Source organism: Lontra canadensis, unplaced genomic scaffold, assembly GCF_010015895.1.
Source record: "Lontra canadensis isolate GAN:19392208 unplaced genomic scaffold, GSC_riverotter_1.0 scaffold189, whole genome shotgun sequence".
NCBI lineage: Eukaryota > Metazoa > Chordata > Mammalia > Carnivora > Mustelidae > Lontra > Lontra canadensis.
The window spans coordinates 39,600-58,032 of NW_022631183.1; the positions used below are offsets into that span (position 1 = coordinate 39,600).

Sequence of the window (18,433 nt, forward strand, 5' to 3'; positions counted from 1 at the left end):
GTAGTAATTACTTGTAGTAATCATTCTCCCTTCTAAAACAGTGTATGTGCAGACCTTTAATTAGCAACAATTTCTTTGATAGGTAATGTTTTAAGGTAATTTTCCTGAATCAGGCTGACTTTATTCCCATTTGTTTTCCAATAGAACATTCTTTGCTCAGGCGACTTTGATGTTGAGGGGATGCTGCCCTTGAAACTTGTCATTTTTTGTTGACTGCCATTTGGTAAGATATTGTTTAAATATGTCATAGATTGACATAGGAGGAAGGTGTGTTTCTCCGAGTCTCTTCTCCATCTATACTCATCCCCCCTGGTAATCTCATTCAGTTCTGTGACTTTAAATACCCATGTTTACTATGATGACTTCAAAATTTGTATTTCCAGTCTAGATCTCTATCCTGGACTTGTCATCTCTACTTGAATAGCTAATAAACATTTCGATTTTAGTATGTCAAAAACTGAATCTCAATCTTTCCCATCTGTCTCCCCTTCCCAGATAATGTGTTCTCAATTCTAGTTGGTAACAAAGGCTTGGAATTCAATTAAGTTTAAATGTTAGTTAATAACAAAATAAAGCAGCTAGCCTTTTTTTGGGTTTTATCTAATCTCCAGGCCACCCTGCCTTCCATTTAAACTGAGGGGGAGGGTGTGTGTGTGTTTAAAAATTGACATAAAATATTTAAAAGGCAAGATTTTCAAAATACTGTTTATATGTTTGGGAGGCTAGTCGATTTGTGTTTTTTTATAGAAATATGTTTGTTTAATAGTTTTTGTAATTTATGGTGATGCCTTTGGTGGGAATGTCAGCTAGCTAGACTTTAAATAAACTATAGTTTGTTCAGTTCTTCACATTTTATCTAATTCCTCTCACTTCTGATTTTAAGTGAGCATGAAATGGGTGATATCACTTATGCACTGTGATGTTTTTCTGACACCTCAGAAATGCTGCTTCACAAAGGGAGAGAATGCCTGACCACCTGCTGTTAGGTTTTCATGGAGAGTAAGAGATAAATGTTAGACTGGCAGTTTTAACACTATAGTAAAATGGGTTTAGTTGTTGGAAGTTGATGGCAAGTGTCAGAGAGCAGTTTTGCACACATTGGTCTGAAGGGGTTGTCAGGAGAGAAGAGGAAGATGTGGTGATAGGGCAGTGTTCTAGATGCCTACAAGAGTGTGCTGAGAGTGGTGAGTCTTTTCCTTTTCTTTCCCAGCGCTGTTATTTTTTTTTCCTTGTGAGCTTCCTGGTAAGTTAAGGAGGTTGGTGAGAGAGGAGTAGCAACATCAGGGTCACTTGTGAACACAGCTGTTAGTGTGTGTTCACATGTGGCAATCGTAGCATTATCAGTGTCTCATCTCATGCTCATGTCTTTTTTCCTGTGGTGAACAAAAACTCAGAAAGTACTTACACATGAAAGATCAATGTTTTTGTAGCCAATTTTATGGAATCCTGACAAAACTGGTATAAAATTTTACAGCATAGTTGAGGGGGGTAAGGATTACGTTCTATCCTTACCCCAAGAATTCGACATTTCTGAAAATTTCATAACCATGTCCTGTGTACCCATGTCCTCTTTGCCCCAAGGCACGTTCCCCACCCCTGAATAAAACCAGTAAAATAACTATTCATATTAAAGATGTGAAAGGTGTTGGGAATTTTGTTTGGCCAGAGAGTGAATGCTAATTATTAGTGCAACAGGGTACTTTTCTCAAATGACTTGTGTTTTTGGTCTTTTGAAAGTAAAAACAAAACGAATGAACATCTGATACTTGAATCTTCTACAAAGGGAAAGGTAGAGGGCAACTCTGGTGAGTGATTTTGTTCCTGTTACTGTCTCCCTAATTGTGGGGATCATTTTGCTGCTGATAGGCACTTAGTTTTGTGAAGTCAAGGAGTATCTTTAAAATTTCTGGGGTGCCTCAGTGGCGTAGTCGGTTAAGTGTCCGACGCTTGGTTTTGGCTCAGATTGTGATCTCAGGGTCATGAGATTGAGCCCCGCGTTTGGCTCCATGTTCAGCATGGAGTCTGCTTGATACTCTTTCTCTCTCTCCCTCTCTGCCTCCCACCCCCTCATGCGTGTGCGCTCGCACACTCTCTCTCAAAAAAAAAAAAAAATAGGGTTATTTTTTATAGAAGATTGGTCCTCAATTTTGAATACACTGCAGCTGAGTGGTTTCTGCTCATTAAGGTGCTTTTTCTTGGAATTTCCTTGGATAATCGGGTATGGGAAAAGTTTGTAAAACTGAGGGTCAAAAACCAAGCTCAGTGTCAAGAGATGTGGGAAATGGAAATGAAATGGAGAAAAGTTGTGGATGAAGGAGGAGATAAAGTGTTCTTCCTTGCTGGAAAAACTGGATCATGATCTTAGGAAGACTAAGAAAGTTCTTGTCTTAAAAACATTGGGCCATAATAATGAATGTATTCATTCAGACAGTCTAATTCTGAACAAGCTTTATATTTAACATTTTGGTAATATGGAGGGTCATCAGCAATCATGAAACATAACCCTCCTATATGCATTGAACTGATAAGTTATCTTTGTGGTTTTAAATTTTCATACCTCCCTTCATATCAATGATTCTAGCAAATCTGCCTACAAACCAAATCTGCCACAGTTGGATGGGCTTCTTCCTAAATTAGATGTGGTAGACTTGAAGGCATTTATCTTCTAAGCAAAAAAAAAAAAAAAAAATAAACATAATCGTGATCTTTAATCCTCAGCCGTGTATTTTGTCCTAAAAGAAACTTGTCAGAAGCTGAGATACCAATGAGATTATTTCTTCTTTCTTTTGAAAAATAGTATCTGTTTATGATAATGGGTAATACATGTGTCACATATAGTTTTATTGAACAAGGAAAAGAGACATCACTGGATTTTAAGTGACTGCCTTACTCAGAAGGAATTTTGGAATTAGGGATTTTATCTTTTGAAATTTAGCCTTGATTCGTAAAGCCAAAGTAATGTCATACATAATATTATAATACATTTTATAAAGCAGATTACTTGGCTGTGAGTAATGTGGTTAGTTTTATATCGGTACTAGACACAGAAAGTACATCCAGTCTGTTGGCTTATTAAAAGCTGTTGCTATGAGTCTTCATTTTGGATACTATTCATTAGCTTAGTGAGGGAAGGGAGACCAGAAACTAGAGAGGTTCCTGAAATAATGCTGAGGTCTAACATGTTTTTAATGTGATTATATTCTCTACTTGATGGATCTGTTGCATCTAGCTCTCCACATGCTGCAGTGAAAAAAATAGCAAGCATTTATTGAACCTTCACGCTGTTCTAGCCTGTTCTCAGTACTTTACGTGAATTTGATTCCCCTTTGGTTGTTACTACTATTAATTCCATGTTAGGGATGAGAAGCTCGAGGGACAGTGAGGTTGAAGGACTTGTCCGTGGTCACAGGCACAAGTATGGAATAGGTCTCTTAATCACTGTGCTCTTTACTCCTTTTGAAATCTAAATGTTTTTTCTGATAGTTATAGAATGAGGGACAGTTACACTTGTGACAGCCATCAGACCAGTGAATGCTTTATCTTTTTAAATGCATTCTTTCTTAGAAAATTAGTTACCATTTTTAAGATTCTTACCCAAGGAGCGCGGTTAGGGTTATCATTAGCACTAAAGATTATCCATAGAATGTGCTTCTTTTCATTCCTGATGTAGTTAGAAGATTTTTAAATTTTAAGTTGTACTCATGTTGTAATGGAGCAGATATGCACCAAGTGTCTCGTAGGTGATGGAACATTGTAGTTTGGGTTGCAGGGATGTGATAAGGAGGAGATATTAACTGCTCTCCCAAGTAGGTGCACATTCAGTCTTGCTGACTGTATAGGCTTCATTCACCCTTGGGTCACCACAAAGCATGCAACATGCTTGGGTAGGCTTCTTACTCTTAACTTTTTAGGATTTACATGAAGAACAAGTCTGTCTGTTCTTCATAACCTCCTTGGAGATACTGTCTGACATTTTTTCTTACTGATCCTGCAACTGGCTCTGTTTTATAAGTAATTTACAGGGTTTTGCCCTTAAGTGTCTCTACCCCAAGTAAACTAGTGGGCTGCTTTTATCAGATGAAAGTTCATGGTTTTGTTCTTTGCCTTAGCCACCAGGGGAAGGTCAAGGTCAAATCAGTGTATACTAGAAATAACTGTCCCATCATTCTGCTAGGGCTTTTTAAAAAAAATAAGTTTAATAAGTTCCAATAAGTTTTAATAAGTTTAATAATAAACTTTTTAAATAAGTTTTTTTAAAATAAGTTTTCTTTTGGTAAGTTATCACAACCCTTTAGAATCTGGTGAAATATTCAGACATACATAAAAACATACATAAAATACTTGCATTGTAATTTCAAGAGGTTCTTGCTTTCTGTGAAACATATCCTGGACCCTTAGAGTTAAGAATCCCTGCTTCTGATCTTTTCATATCCATATTTGAACCATTTGGGGCACCTGGTTAAACATCTGCCTTTGACTCAGGTCATGATCCTGGTTCCTGGGATCGAGCCCCTCGCTGGGCTCCTGGATCATTGGGGAGCCTGCTTCTCTCTCTCCTGCCTCCTTGCTCATTTTCTTTCTCTGTATGGCTCTCTCTCAAATCAATAAATAAAATCTTTAAAAAATATATGAACCATTTAGTTCATGTGAATGTATTAAGCTCTGTTTCCTTCACTTCATAGAAGTAAGTTATATGAAATGATAAATAGTTTTCAAAGGTGTAAGGTGCTGAGCAGTTGCTCTCTGTATATTTGGCAGCTAGGCCATGGGAAATGTTTTAGTCTATCTCGAGGAACATTTTTGCTTCTCATGGTGATGAAGCAGGTGGGCTAATATCAGTGGCTGTATAGTTTCTAATTTTTCAAAAGAAGCAACTTATAGGTTTTACATGTATATATTTAAATTATACACATATGTGTATGTGTGTATGTGTGTGTAAATATGTGCAGGTGCACATGTGTATATTTTTGTACAAATACCACAGCCTAAACATGGAGTTCTTGTGCTCTGAACACAATTTTGAATGGAGAGTCAGTTATTGAAGTTAAAACATTTTTATCTCTCTACCATAGTTTTTGGTCAAGTGTCTTGATGAAAGTTGTAAAACTGCTTTGGGTTTGTCTCTGGGGTTGCAGTTTTAAAATCTGTTTCTCAAGTGAGGAAAGAGTGTCTTGTGTCTTAGCGTGGTGGTAGAGTTATTGGCCCTGCCTTCAGGCTAATTGTTCACAGATGCTTCTTCATGTTGGGGTGCTGGTGGGGGGTCCTGAGACCCATGTGGGAGGCCATGTGGTAGACTTTGCTCTTGGGCCTCCATGTATTAAGGGTTGGTGTATGTTCAGTTTGCAGACTTCGTAGGATAGGGTGCCTCGTTGTACTTGCCTTTGGAAATTTCTTTCTCTTTAATGTCCCCTGTGGCTAGGGGAAGGGAGGCTCAACATGTGTCCCTAAAGAGTGTTCCCAAAACTTTGGCTGGTGAGGAGGAACTCATGCTAAGAAGGAGCGATGTTTGGAATAGCTATGATTTTTCACCTCTCTTTCTCTCTTTGTGAAAGATGATTTGTAGTACATTTCGTCTAAGGGAGATTTGAGTACCCAGCTGGTTAGATATATTTAAAGAAAGGGAAAAAAATCACTTGAAACAGACCTTGAAGAAATCTATTATAAATTTGAGTGGGAACCTGAGAATGCTGTGGCATACAGGCAAAACTAATTAAAATAGCTGATAAAGAAATGAGATGTAGCTTTACATGGGATTTTCAAGATTTAAATGTATGAGTATTAGGTTAATAAGCTCTTTTAACTCCATATAGTATAGGAATTCAGTTCTTTGTGCAAATTGAAACCACCATCACCTCTGCCTTCTAGTGCATACATGATGAGTTTGACAGTAAAATTTTGTGCTGAGGTTCCTGTCTCTGCCCTTGTTACTGCTGAGATTCCTGGTGTGATAGCTCTCTTAGCCTCTCTGATCCCCTTAATCCTGGGTGAAAGGGCTGGCCTTGATTTTTCCTGCGGTGTAGTCCTGCTGCATTGCTCTGGGCCTAGAGAAGTAGCAAGTACATCCAGTCAAATGTGGCAGCTCCTGGCAGTCAGTTCCTTGAGACCAGGGCACTTTCTGCACAATCCCCCCACCCCCACCTCACCACCATGCTGCCCAGGCATAGCATCCTATCCTGGGGTGGTTTATTCCAAGCAAAGGCCACTACTTAAAAATCTTAGCTTCCTTTTCCCTATCCATATTTGCTGAGCTGGTGTCTCAGTGGGGTAGGATATATGGGGATCCTAGAGATCTCAGCATGGTCAGCACCTATGGCCATCCCTCTCAGGAATGGTGTGTAAGGTGCTGTTGGTGTCTGTCCCCACCAGAGAACTGCCAAGGTAAAGGCCAAGTTGCTGTTTGCTAGATACAGGTAGTCTTTTTGAAGCTCCTCAGGATGTGGTGGCAGTCCACTTTTGGGCAGGATAGGAAGCCAACCTTAGGCCCTGTGATCCCTATGGATAGCTGTTTGTCCACTCCCTAAGGCTTGTGACAGAGCAACTTCTTATTGCAGAGCTACTAGCTGTTGGCATGGTAGCTTTTTGGCTAGGGCTGTTCCCAACCCCCTCCCCACCCAACCACCACCACCCCGTCCTTCACTTAGTTTAACCTTTCTCTCGATGAAGAGAGTTGATTAACTGCCCTTTACTCAACTGGCATATTTGGCATTGTAGAGAATATGGTACAAAACAAATGTTCATTTAAGGTTTCTCTGTCACAAATGGTTTTTCAAGTTTCACATGTCAAAATTGATTGCCTACCAAGGAAAAGCTTAAAAAAAAAAAAGACATTCACTTTTTACAGTATACACAATTTTAATAACAAATCTTTCCTGTACACTGCACTTATCCCCCTGGCCCCATTATAATAGTATTTTCTTCCCACCCCCCCAACCCAGTTGCCCACCTCCCAGCAAAAACAAAACAAAACAGAAAAATGGCTCTTAAGGTGATTGAACACAATGTGTTTGGACTGTACTCTTAGTGTCCATTCTCAGTGTTGATAGGAAGGTTCACCAAACATTCCATATATCAGACTTTTTTTTTTTTTTTTTAAGATTACCAAGGAAGAATATGTTAGTTGAAGGAGTAGCAGAGGTTTCCAAATGTTTGTGTGAATAGCTTGTATGAAAGCTTGAACATTTTCCTTGTGTTTTTGGCCTTATTCAAGTACTGTGATTTTGCCCTAGATTAAGAACAGGAATATTTAATTACCTATAGATGACCTTATCATTTTTATCTTCATCTTTTTCTGGTTGAAGCATTTAAGCCAATGAAATACGAAGATCATGTCCCAAAACAGACTTTGAGAAAGGTCTGTCACTGTATTGCTCTATTAGGAAAATGATCATGTAAGTCAGCTTCTCAAAATATTCTTTTAAAATTTCATATAGATATCCACATTTTAGGAAGAAAACATTTATAGCTTTTTGCCCTGGTAGCATGTGTAGGAAGTATGCCTTAAGAAAATGATATGCCTGTTTTGAATTTTAGGATTTGGACCTAGCGATACAGAGGGCTCATTTTTATTGGAAAGATGGAGTCTAGCTCTTGGTGACTAGCATTAGAATAAGCAGATGGATTTTAATAATTAGTGGAGTTGGAAAGTTCAGTCGATTCCATTCATTGAATTGGTATAGAAATTAACTTAGGCACATTAAGAAATTACATGTGTTAGTGCAGATTTTTGGCTTAAAAAATTAGTATCTTTGCTATTTGATGTTGGCAGTGGGTATTCTCTGAGTTGTGTGTGGATTTGCAGATTTATCAGCCCACTCTGATTTCAGAAAAGTGATTGAAATCCCTGGCAAGCTACAGAAATGAATATAAACGATTCCAAACAAGCTCTTGGTTACTAGGTGGATACAGTATCATGGCCTTCTTAGCTTTTCTTTTTCCAGAGAGATTTAATTATTTTTCTGGTTCTTGTTTAAGTGGTCATTTTCCTCAAACCTTGAAAGTGAAAAAAGATCTGAGGGAGGGGGGAGGCGCTGAAGAGGATAAGACTACACTGATGAAACAAAAGCTCTAACATCATATTACCAGGTTCTGCAGTGTAGCTGTGATGCTCTTACACCCTAGCCAGTTGGTAAAGAGAGGACATATGACTAACAGTCTCATCCTCAAACCTGTGCCGATACCAAACACAAATAGGCCAGAATTCACTGGAATCCTGCCTTCTACAAGCAGTTGAAAAGGGAAGTTTGTACTTTAAATGAAAAAGGAAAATGCTGTCTGGCACTGTTACTTTTCTCTGAGAGCATTACCAAAAAAATGGAGGGCAAAAAATTTTTATAGTTTTCGACTGGAAAGTATTCCTTAGTGGCTTTGCTATGCTATTTCCAGAATTTACTGAATTGCTTGCTTTCCCAGTTTACTTTTCTACACACATGAAGGATTTTGTCAGTTGATGGTCTTTAATATTTATGTGGGAATTTTTAGCCAGTATTTCTCATCCTTCTCTTCACAGTTTCAATTAATGTTGATTGTGGATGAAATGACGGAAAATACTCCAGTGCTATCCTTTAGGGCTAGTGGAGTCTGTGTGTTCAGGGCACAGTTGTGTTGTGACAAAGCTTACCCTGACAAATGGCCATGGTTACCCTGATAAATGGGTTGGTAAATTTTAGCTCATGGAGCTCTCATTTGTAATGGGGCTTCTGATCCAGCCCCTCCATAGGGAAGCGATGATCTGTGCTCTATGCCGTAAAATCAGCTTCTGTCTCTGCTCAGGCAGGCCCAGGGTCTGGTTTAATAAGAAATGAAATGCTCACCGCTCAAGATCAGCTGAACACAGCTGGGCTGAGACTTTGCCAAACTAATCTACCCACCCTAAAAAATATAGAGAGCACATTTTTACCTTAATTTGTGATCTCATCTGCGTTTTTACTGATAGACGTTTTCTTTGAAATGTAGGTAGACACCCCTCTCTTACTATTAAAGAAGAAAAAAATTACAGTTAAATCTCATGGGTTAAACTGTAGTCTTAGCATGTTTGCAGTTCAATCCTGGGAAGAAAACATGCCTTGGATAGAAGGATAACGTGTTAATTGTCATATTAAGGGAAAGATTAGCTGGGTTTTTTGTTTGTTTGTTTGTTTGTTTGTTTTAACAGTAGTGGTTTTCTCTAAGGATATATGCCTTTTTTCACATAGAGCTAATGTCAGTTGTAGAAATGCTCATTTTTCTAAAATTAAGCCAGTCTAATTTAATGGGTTTTGCTACTACATGCAAGAAACCTCTTTTATGGAAAAATTCTATATGAAATGATGACTTGGATCTAAATCCCGAATATGTCGTAGTTTCTTTGTAGAAATCATAATCAAAGAGATGAGATACTTATGGCTCTTTTCTGCATGAAAAGTATGGCATCGTTACCATTTGTTAATGATGGAATGTTTTTATTAACACTCTCTCCCCTTTTCAGCTTCAGGTCCCAGGGCCTTGCCCTGTTTGATGCAGATTGTGTAGTTAACCTTTGCCTTACTCATGCCTGTCTTTCAACTTAAGCTATACTGTTTCTTTGGGTCACATTTCAAAATGCTACCTTTCCCTTTCATCCCTTCACCTCCATGCCACCTTTGCATTACCGCTGTGTGGCTGTATAGGCATGTAGAATGTTCTCTTCAGTAATATGTTGTTCCCTTCACTTAGAAGGAACTGCTCTTATAGTATGGATAGATATCTTTATTAAATAGCCACATTTCAGCATATAATATTTAGAAAGTGATTTTTTTCTTTGTTCCATTATACTATATTCTGTTAAGAACTAGTGTTATGCCTCTTGCTAGCCAATTGTTTTTAATTTGGCTTTTTGAGGTTTGAAGATCAGGAGAAGGCAGAAGAAAGAGGTTTAAACCCCTTTGTCAAGGCATCTTTGATCATGGAGGGAGGGAGAGAATTTTTTGTGCTTTCAAACTAGAGGGAGCAGGTCACAGGATTGTTAAATTGACTCAGTTTGTCTCTTTTCTCTCCAAAATAATTTCTAAATCTTTTTTTACATGTAAATGTAAATACAGGATTTAGTAAACTAATTAGTAAAATGGTGATTTAATACTAGTTTAAGAAAATTGTCTAAATGCCACAAAAATCAACATTTCCATTATAAGTAAAACTAGAGATATGTCACATGAAGTCAGTGTATTTACTATTGATTTCATTGTAATGAGACCTTTTCACAATCACTTGGATTCATTATTTAAATATATTAAAGAGTCACTCAGTTTATTAAAATTACATAAAGGGTTCTGATTTCATAATGTGGACTTCGATAGTATCTACCAACCCAGGCAAAAACTCTGGAAGAAGAGTGTTTAATATTTACCAGTCTTCAGCATACATCAAATTCTACTTCCCACACTGGCAGTAAATTGTAGATTTGAGTAAATACCAAATTATCATATAAGGGAACTTTGCTAAGCCTCCTTTTAAGCAGCAAGCCAGTTGTGGTACTTGGGATGGAGAGCAGTGATCTAACAAGTATTGATCCATATCTTTTTCTGCTCAGTAGCTTCTTTCCAAACTGTTTTCAGTAGAAAAAAAATAGCATATGGAGACCTTAGTGTAAATGTTTACACATAATAGTTTATAATTACATACATGAAATGTCTTATTTTGAAGTAAGCATTTTTAGACTTTGCAACAAGAGTGCAAATTAATAAGAGCTTTGCTTCATATAACACTTGAAATATGGTTTCATAAAAAAAATTAAAAATACTTCAACACTTCAAAAACTTAAGTCTCCACTTGATTTGGAAAATTAGGCTTAATGTCACCATTGGTAAAAATTAGGTATGTATTTAGCCCCTACTATGTAAAATAGGTTACTTATCTGATGTAATTTTTGATGACGGGCCGATATTATACTTCACATTCTTTGTATGGCAGCTGCTGACACTTGCACTGTCCATAACCATTAATGATGATGAAGGGTCCTTCATGGGTGGGTTCATATTCATTATACGGTCCTTGGTCTGACATGTTTGACATATGGAGTCGTGTTTGGGATCGGAGCTGCCTGTGGTTCTGAATCATTGAGCACTGCCTAATTCTTCTTAAAGTGGGAGGGCAGCACTTCCTGGAGATGAACACTATAAAAATAATAAAAAAGAAAGAAAACAATAAAGCCATTGTTCCTGTAATTACCCGCTGAGTGAAGATGGCATTGTCTGTTTCGGGAAAGTGTTCCTCAGTAGTAACTGCTATGCCTGCAGTAGTTGGGATTTCTTTGTCTCCCACATGGTAACTTGATGAGCTTATTCTGTTTGTGTATTCAGTGGTTGGATCTCTATAAGTTGTAGCCATGGCAGTGACAGTGGTTGATAAATTCCAGCAGAGCTGAAATCCGTGGACTGCATCTAGTATATCCTCTCCTTGGGTGTGGTCAGGGCTGTGACATAGGATGGAATGTTCCCACCGACCTTGGAAACTGCCCAGCCAGGAGGCCAGAGCACATATTCGAGGGCTGCATTCCCACAGATTGCCAGAGAGGCCGACGGTTGTGAGGGATCTCAGGGAGTTTAAGATCTTGGAATCAAGGCTATTTAACTTGTTGTTATCCATGAGAAGAATTTTAAGATTAGGCATCGTTTCAAACACTGTTGGGTCGATGGCTTTGATTTCATTTCCAGTCAAGTCTAGCTTTTCTAAAGTGCCCCAGGTCCACTCCATTCCACATGTCAAGTTGCTAATTTTGTTCCATTGTAAGAAGAGTGTGTGCAGACTGCTTAGCCGTAGGAAATGAGCAAAATTAATCTTCGTCAGCTGGTTGTGCTCTAGGTGAAGCTCTCTCAGTTTGATTAATCCTGCAAATCCATTGCGAGCCAAACTTCGCAAACGGTTTGTGCTCAAATCCAGAAACTCGAGACTACGACAGTCCCAGAACAGGCGTACTGGGATAGTCCGCAGGGAGTTGGACCGTAAATGCAAGGTCTGCAGCTTCCGAAGGCCGTAGAAGAGCTCTGGGTGCAGAGATGACAGCTGATTAAAAGACAGGTCCAAATTTTGCAGGTTAATCAGTTGAGTAAAAGTTGTGTTTGGCAAGTAAAATATTTTGTTGGAACTTAAGATTAATTCCTTAAGTTTATATAGTCCTTGAAAAGCATCTTCTTTAACTGTTGAAATTTGATTGTGGTCTAAGTGGAGCCAGGTAAGTTGACTGAAGCTGGCAAATTGATCCCTTTCGAGCTCTGTGATGTGATTGTGCCTCAGGGACAGGCCTAGAGAGCCCTTGTCTGTGGCGTTTGGCACTGAGCGGAAGCCCTGAGAGTCGCAGTAGAAGAGCAGCTTCTCGCAGCGGCATTTGGGTGGACACGCCATACCCAGGGCAGGCAGCATTTTTAAAACCATACTCATTGCATATATTGCTGCCAGCATAGGGGCCCCTAATGGCCACTTGAAATGTAAGCCTGCAGAATATAATTTAAGGAAAACAAGAAGATAGGATATTTTTCAGCAGAATGTATGAGCTGTTAAAAAAAAAAACAACATTATGGCGAAAGATTTCACTGCATATAACTTATTTTTCATTTGCTGCAGGAAAACTAACCTTGTTAGTATGACTAGAACAAAACTTAAACCATTAAGAAAATAGAGCATGTTCTGTAATTAGCAATATAGGCTATTACCTAAACCTCAAAATCCAGAAATTTGACAGTGATTTCTTTCATAAAACATGAATTCAGTGGCTTATTTTAAAAAGCACGATTCCTTGCTGACTGTACAAGACACATAAATGCATGGACTTACCCATTCTTCTGAGCACATTGGAGGCTGCATTCAGTCGCGGTTGTTAGACTCAACGCAGTGAGTCTGTAAAAGGCTCTAACATGCAGGAGCCTTTGACCAGTTTCCTGTTTTCTGTGTCCCAGGCTTTCTGAGCAAAACTGAATCCACCAGGGTGAGTTATTTTTTTCCTTAGGATATTCCTCTTGAAAGCATTGGTTTCATTTTCTGTGTCCTCTCTGCTTCCCTTAATCAGTTTTGAATGTAAGTTATTAATTTTGTCCTCCTTTAACTGCTCGGCTGGTCAATCAAAGCTTCAGTCTCTCCTTTCCGCAGCCGTTAGTTCCCTCGGTCTTAACTTGTTGATGGCAGATGGGCGGCTTGTTGCAGAGAAGAGCTCCTGGAGCAGCATGAGTGCATTTACTGAAAAGCTTTTCCGAGAAACGGCACAAGAATGGAATTGCTTATGTGCTGCGACCACACAGAACTGTATATAGGCTGACGTCACCGGGTGACGTGTCTTTTGTTTGGGTTTTCCAGAAGCTTTACTGTTATAAAGCACTGTGCTTTGTAACAGCATCGGGGTCGCTGTAAGACCCCTTGATTGTAATAAAGCAAGAAAGAGGACCCCTGACTTAAAAACATGGTATTCCTTCAGTGCAGGAAGCAGCAATGAGGTATAATAAAGGCTGCATTCAGGAAGACCCGTCTGAACAGTGAGTTGGGATAGCAGAGTGATGATTTTTAATGCTTGGAAGAGCCAGTGTTAGACTGCCGGTTCTGCAGAGAGAGATCATCTACATGGGCAGGAGCCTGCACGATTTGTGAAGTGCAGATTTAACGCTGGCCTGTGCGAGGTAGTGCCTGCTGCTCCGGTAGTTTGGAAGGCTACTCAGTCACCTTGTTGTCATGCTTGGCGAAAATAGAAGTCTGACTATGATTTGCTTTAGATGTGTTGGAAAACTAGCCAAGGTGGGCTTGGCTTCTTGTCATTAAGAGCTTAACATCATGAACCAAGAATGAAGAGGGGGGGAAAAACCTTACAATACAAAGTATTTGGTTACTTTTGCTCCTTGAGAATTGAAGGGGAAATTGAACTAAAAAGATTTCTCCTTTTCTGTCTCATTTTACAACGATGTTTTGATCATAGTGCTGATTGAAAAATAATGCTGATTTGATCTTTAGATGTCTTACTAGGAGAATAAGGGTGATACTGTCATTTAATACTGCATGCCCTAAATAAACATAAACCTAGAACAGAAGTGATTGAGGACAAGTGATAGAGCATGGTTGGATTCTGGTATAGTCCCTCGTATTTACCTCTGAATCTCACTTACTCCTTCATCTGAAAGGACTGAGCTTGATTTGGGGCATTGTAGCCCCCATGTAACAGAGCATTTGCATACTTAATAGCTCCTACTGGCACACTGACTTTGAGTCTAATAATCACTGTTGTTGGAATCTCTGGTGAATACAGAGGGTCACTTTACTTTGGAATAGGATTTTGTTTTTACTTGACCTGTTTCTTCTCCTTGGCGAATAGTGTCATCATTTTTCAGAACTTGGTTATGAACGTACAATTCCACGTTTATCTTATTTTAAGGTTTTATGTATTTGAGAGCACTAGAGAGAGAGAGCAAGCACAAGTCGGGGGCAGAGGGAGAAGGAGAAGCAGGCGTCCTGTTGAGCAGGGAGCCCAACATGAGGCTCGATCCCAGGATCCCAGGATCATGAGCCAAAGGCAGACACTTAACCAACTGAGCCACCCAGGTGCCCCCAGGTCCATGTTTAATATACTATAAATGTGAAGGATTTCTCTAGCATTAGTCAGGGCCACACGCACACACACACACGCACGTGTGTGTGTGTGTGTGTGTGTATTTTTTCATATATTCAGGCCTGACAGATGTAAGGCCTTTTACACGTCTTACCTTATATTAATTTGGGCTTCCATGCCAATTCCTGTCATACCGTTGGTGCTTAACCTGGAGGCAAAAATTTCAGAACTACCTGTGGTGTCTGTGAAACCAGAACATCATTGGCCTCTTGGCTTCCAGGAGCTTCATCCCGCTGAGTAAGAAGTTATCCTCTAAAGAGGCATAGTTCCTGTGTTGAAAAGTGTTACTGGAGTGAGAATTGGAGGAATCCAAGGTCCTGTCCTCAGGGACCTGCATGAAGGTGCTGTGGAAGCATCAGTAACTGCAGGTGGGTTAGTCTAAGTCCTCTTAGAAGCAGACCCCAAGATGGATTAGAAGTATTAGAGTTATATTTGGAAAGTACATAGAGGTATAAAAGGAGAGAGAAGACAGTAGGAATACTTTATAGGCCACTGGAGTCTTCAGGCCACAGAGGAAGGTAAGATTAGATAGACAGTCATAGACTGCAGTGCATCCCCAGGCCAGAGCCAAGCTCCCAAGCCTGAACTGCCTGTGAGTGGAACCCCACATTCTTAATGAGCCTGTGGTAGTACTCTTGCCATTTTCCTACTTGCTGGTTAAGGAAGGGAAAGGTTCTGTTTTAGACCTAAAGGATGTCACTACCCGCTGCACTGACCTCATCTTTTCCGAAGTCTTGTCTATCCATAGGCCAGAAGTTCTTAACCTGGGTCCATAGACTGATTTGCAGAATTCTGTTTCTTGCGCATTTTTCTGTGAATAAGTTTTAATCAGATTCGTACAGGGCCTGTGAGCTTGGGTGACAGAGTTCCTGCTCTACAGCAACTTTCTCCCAAAACATCTAAGGAGGGGGAGTCTGATAAGGACTGTCTCTTATTTTTTTTTTTTTTTAAGGAAAAGCAGTCCTTGGGTTACTGTAACTGCCCCTACTGAATGAAGTCAGCTACTCCCTGATTTCAAAACAAAACAAAACAAAACAAAAAAAAAACACGAAAAACAAAAAATACCTTTAACATGCAAGAGGAACTGGATTAAATTCTTCCCTGAAGTAACCACTTTGGTCCATGTGGAGAAAAGCATTAGAGTCATTTGCATTAGAGCAACCACAATTAGGAATGAGTTGTATGTGAAAATTTTAGAAGGAAAGCATTTCCTTCCCCTTAGACTCTTGGTTCCTTTCTGCTCTCTAGTCTGCTTGCCTACCTCTTACATGTTAACAAATGGAGAATGCTTAGATTATATTATCCCAGCACTGTTAGATCAGATTTGTGGGCAAGGAAAATCATCCAGAGAAGCAGTGCGATCAAGAGTAATTTTATTTATCTATCTATCTATCTTATCTATTTGACAGAGAGAGAGAGATCACAAGTAGGCAGAGAAGGAGACACAGAGAGAGGGGCGAAGCAGTCTCCTCGCTGAGCAGAGACACGTGCCTTCCCCCCTGCCTTATATGCAGGGCTCGATCCCAGGACCCTGGGATCATGACCTGAGCGGAAGGCAGAGGCTTAACCCACTGAGCCACCCAGGTGCCCCAAGAGTAATTATTTTTTCACGCATCTGGAGAAGTGGGCAGTAATGCACAGTACCCAGAGAGTTCCTTTTAAGTCATAAGTCATCTTGCCTTCTCTTTGGGTTCAAAAGGTTGTCTGTGGAACCAAAGAAGATACAGTGTTTGTCTTGAAATTGTTGGAGTACATGGTTCCCATTGATGGAATTTTATATTATTATTTTTTTTTTATCTTTTTCTTTAGCTCAAAGGACTAAGCAGAGATCCATGTTCTTTCTGAATTAAACTTACTTCTGGTTTCATTTTAGGCAGCTTTACTCTCCATACATATGCCTTTGACTTAATTAAAGTGGCAGTTCAGCCTCTGGAAAGCACTGTCCATATCCTCTGCTCAAGTTTTCACTGCTTTGTTGTTGTTTGTGACAAGGCAAAGGAGAAGCAGAGTCGAACTCTTCTCTCTTCTCTGAATAGCTTTAAGCAAAAGTAATTGAGTCAAGTGGCAGGGCTTAGGTGCTATAGTTATGTACATTACTCTACATGAAAGTTTGCTTTTGATACGTATTGCTGATTAGGGAGAATTATTTCCCTGCTCAGAGAGGCAGATGTACAGAAACATGGAATTTTCTTTTCATTTGTGGTAGAGCCAGAGCTTGATTTTTGCATTACGCTAAAAAGTCAAATGTTTCTTGAATCATTCCCAAATCCAAAAATTGTAATAACTCTAATACCAGTGGTGCTGCACATAGGTGCTCTGGAGAAGTACCTTAAAATAAACGTTGTTCAGGTCCTCTCTGCCTCGTCATCGTGACAGGTGAACTGCAAAGCCTGATGGAGTCTGGGGACTCTTTATTGGGGTCTACACGTCCTTGCAGCTCAGGCCTCCCTCTAATGGACTGTCCCAGGTAAGGGATGGGGATAAATGCTGTTTCTGATCCACAGCTGGATCCTTGTCATACCCGGCAGGGCCCACAGCGGGCATGCATAAATGGTTTGTCAGTGGGAAAAACAAACAAAAAACCTTGTTGCTGCCAGTCTTGATTGCTACTTGGAAGATCTCCTCAGGTTTATCAAAAAATGATAGTCATTTTTGGGTGAAGGTCCTAGATTTTGTGGGTCTAAGTATATCCCCTGCTAAGAACCTTTTAGGGTTCTTAGTTGGCAACCTCATATTTGGGCCTATATTAGAATAAGTGGTTTTCTTTTGTAGGGAAGAGGGAAGGAAGATGAGAAAAGATTACGATAAATCCTAGAGTTGTTCACTGCTTTCATACTACATGTATTTGGGGGCAAAGATATGACTGTTCTTTTAAATTATTTGATTTGCTATTTAGAAAAAAAAAAAAACAGTGAAGTTCCTGCTGAACATTAGCTTGTTATCTTCTCAAGAAACAAAATGTGTATGACAGAGGCAGATAGAATACATAAGGATGCATTGGCTTTACCAGTTTATCATGTTGGGATGGATTAAAGAGTAGTTGATGGTCCCAGGTGGAGCTGGAGGATCTGAGAGCATTCAGACAGAACACTAGGCTCCCGGAGTCTTGGTGTTCACTAGACCACTGTTGTGTGTAAATAAATAGGTGATGGTTGGTAATCTTTCTTTTCAAATACCTTTTTAAAAGTCAGTTGTCCACATAAGGCCGGGAATCTCAGTTTTTTACTAGATCTTTGTCCCTATCCTTACCCTCCATTGATTTTGATATTTAAAAGTCCTTTTGTTCTCTTGTTAGTAAACATGACTGAGAAAACAGAAAGAAGGAGTAGTGGTGCCACACTGATGGTGAACTGTGTTCCTTTTGATGCAATAACTTAAAAATTTAGGGATTTCTTCTAGCTTTGGAGGCATGTGCTTTTTGGTAGTTGTTGCCAGTGGGGGTAGCAGGGCTAGGATCAGGTAACAGTCCAACTCTCTAGTGCTAATTTTGTAATCTGTGTCCAAGGCTAGGTAAGTCAGCAGTAAATCCTGGGGTGATGCACTGGAGAGTCAGACATTAGGTGAGGGGAAATCTTTTCATAGAACTTCGGGCAGAGGTGCATTTCAGCCATGAAGATCTTTTATTTCCTCTTCCATAGACCTCATTCTAAACAGAACTATCTTAAAGTCTTGATTAATGCAGACTGATTGAAATTTGTATTGCCAAACCCTTTTTTTAAACTGTTTGCACAGTGGCTTCATCGTGTTCATGTTTTCCCCTTCCTATGTGTGTGTGGCAGGCTTCATTTTTTTATTCTGAAATACTGCCAAGTTTGGATTTGTCCTTCCTGCTTCTCC

At 39.6% G+C, this 18,433-nt stretch overlaps 2 protein-coding genes across 3 annotated transcripts in view; one reads left to right on the plus strand and one right to left on the minus strand.

Moving 5' to 3' along the window:
* CTNNA1 (catenin alpha 1) overlaps positions 1–18,433 on the plus strand; it is a gene marked incomplete at its 5' end in the record, with an annotated part of 117,221 nt that overhangs the window by 39,231 nt on the left and 59,557 nt on the right. The window lies entirely within an intron of this gene.
* Positions 1,694–13,362, minus strand: LRRTM2 (leucine rich repeat transmembrane neuronal 2). 2 transcript variants are annotated; one of them, XR_004381406.1, is made up of 3 exons: positions 12,784–13,362; positions 10,448–12,443; positions 1,694–1,704 (listed from the first exon to the last, which is right to left on the minus strand). XR_004381406.1 is itself a non-coding variant. In XM_032847547.1 (2 exons), exons 1-2 carry the CDS (start codon positions 12,785–12,787, stop codon positions 10,897–10,899), a joined length of 1,551 nt encoding a protein of 516 aa, XP_032703438.1. In that variant the 5' UTR covers positions 12,788–13,362; the 3' UTR covers positions 9,138–10,896. The 2 variants fall into 2 exon arrangements, 1 of the variants encoding a protein (XP_032703438.1); XM_032847547.1 differs by lacking the exon at positions 1,694–1,704 and having other exon boundaries at positions 9,138–12,443.